The sequence below is a fragment of the Trichechus manatus genome, unplaced genomic scaffold (assembly GCF_000243295.1).
Source record: "Trichechus manatus latirostris isolate Lorelei unplaced genomic scaffold, TriManLat1.0 scaffold00171, whole genome shotgun sequence".
Lineage (NCBI taxonomy): Eukaryota > Metazoa > Chordata > Mammalia > Sirenia > Trichechidae > Trichechus > Trichechus manatus.
Window position 1 is genome coordinate 2,623,340 of NW_004444107.1, and position 1,403 is coordinate 2,624,742.

General features: G+C 35.8%; 1 protein-coding gene across 1 annotated transcript; it reads left to right on the forward strand.

Moving 5' to 3' along the window:
- Nucleotides 1-302: 302 nt before the first annotated feature.
- Nucleotides 303-1,172, forward strand: TAF1D (TATA-box binding protein associated factor, RNA polymerase I subunit D). Its single transcript, XM_023741099.1, is given in 3 exon segments — nt 303-630; nt 632-703; nt 705-1,172. Coding segments are annotated over 3 exon segments (768 nt in total). The 5' UTR covers nt 303-360; the 3' UTR covers nt 1,131-1,172.
- The last annotated feature ends 231 nt before the right edge of the window (nt 1,173-1,403 follow it).

A 1,403-nucleotide genomic window follows, 5' to 3' on the forward strand; every position in this document is an offset into this window, starting at 1 on the left:
TTTTTTCTCTGTATTGGTTAAGACGTTACCTTCCTTATACAACAGAATAACTAAACTAATTTCAAAAATCTACATATTGGTTTCAAAGCACAAACATTGAAATGGGCAGTTAGCACTAGCTTATAGTGGGGAATAATCTATCAATCTAATCATTTTCTGGTAATATTGAGATAAATAAATTTGTATCGCAGAAGAGGCTAAGGATCCTTCACAGAGCTCATATATTTGAACATCAAGAATATACACTACAGCCTTTTCTTGGGTGCAGTTGGAAAAAGAAACTTACCCCTTTAGAGCAAGGAACAGGTGATGGACAAAACAATCTGATTTGAAAAAGGACTTGGAGTATTTATCTCAGGAATGGATTCTCCCAACAACACAGTGACATCTAATTTAGCTACTACTGTGGAAATTGAGGATCAAAGTGATAACTCTGAATCTTCCGGTAGCAGCTTATTTAAAACTCAGCATGTTCTTTCTTCACCTAAGCGGAGGCAAGAAAACCCTCTAAGGACATTTGTTCATTCAACCAAAAGTGTTCAGGCAAGAGCTTCATCAAGTGATTCCTATGTGGAACCAAAGCCATTGACTTTAAAAGCTGTTTTTGAAAGATTTAAGGAAAGGGAACATAAAAAAAAAGAGAAAATATAAGCCAACGGGAAGACCAAAAGGAGGCAAAAACACTAAAAGCTTACAAATAGATAAAAAAACAATTTCAAGTTAAGGGAACTGGTTTCCCGTTTTTAGAATCAGAGAATGGAAGAAACCCACTTCCTTGGAAAAAAATTTTAACCTTTGAGTAAGCTGTTGCGAGAGGATTTTTCAACTACATTGAAAAACTGAAGTATCAATGCCACCTCAAGGAATCTTTGAAAGATGTTGGTAAAGATTTAGAAAAAGTAGATCCTGATAGTCGAAGATACAAATACTTAGATGATGATGGATCCATATCTCCTGTTGAAGAGCCAATGGCTGAGGATGAGGATACAACTCATCTTGAACATAGTGATGAATGTGATATCAAATCGGTGGAGGATAATTATTTCATAATAAGTTGTGAACCACCAAAGAAGAGGAAGGTAAATTTAGATGAAGAAAATGGTGAAGACACTGCATTGTTTAGAAAGTAAGCTTCAAAGGCCAGAGACATTGGACAAAAAGGACAGAATGACCTGAAATGGATACAGGAATATCAATGTCAAACAACGTAAACACCAGGAAGAAGCAGCTTTTCACAGGAAAAAAAATGATAAATGTGGACAAATATGTCAACAGGGTGATGAAGAAATTCTTAAAAGAAGTCCATAATTATTAGGAAAAAACTGATTTAAAAGCTCCAGTGAAATGATATCTAGGGACATCTGTGGCTTTCACGGAAGAAACCACCTGCTGGAAGGCCTAGG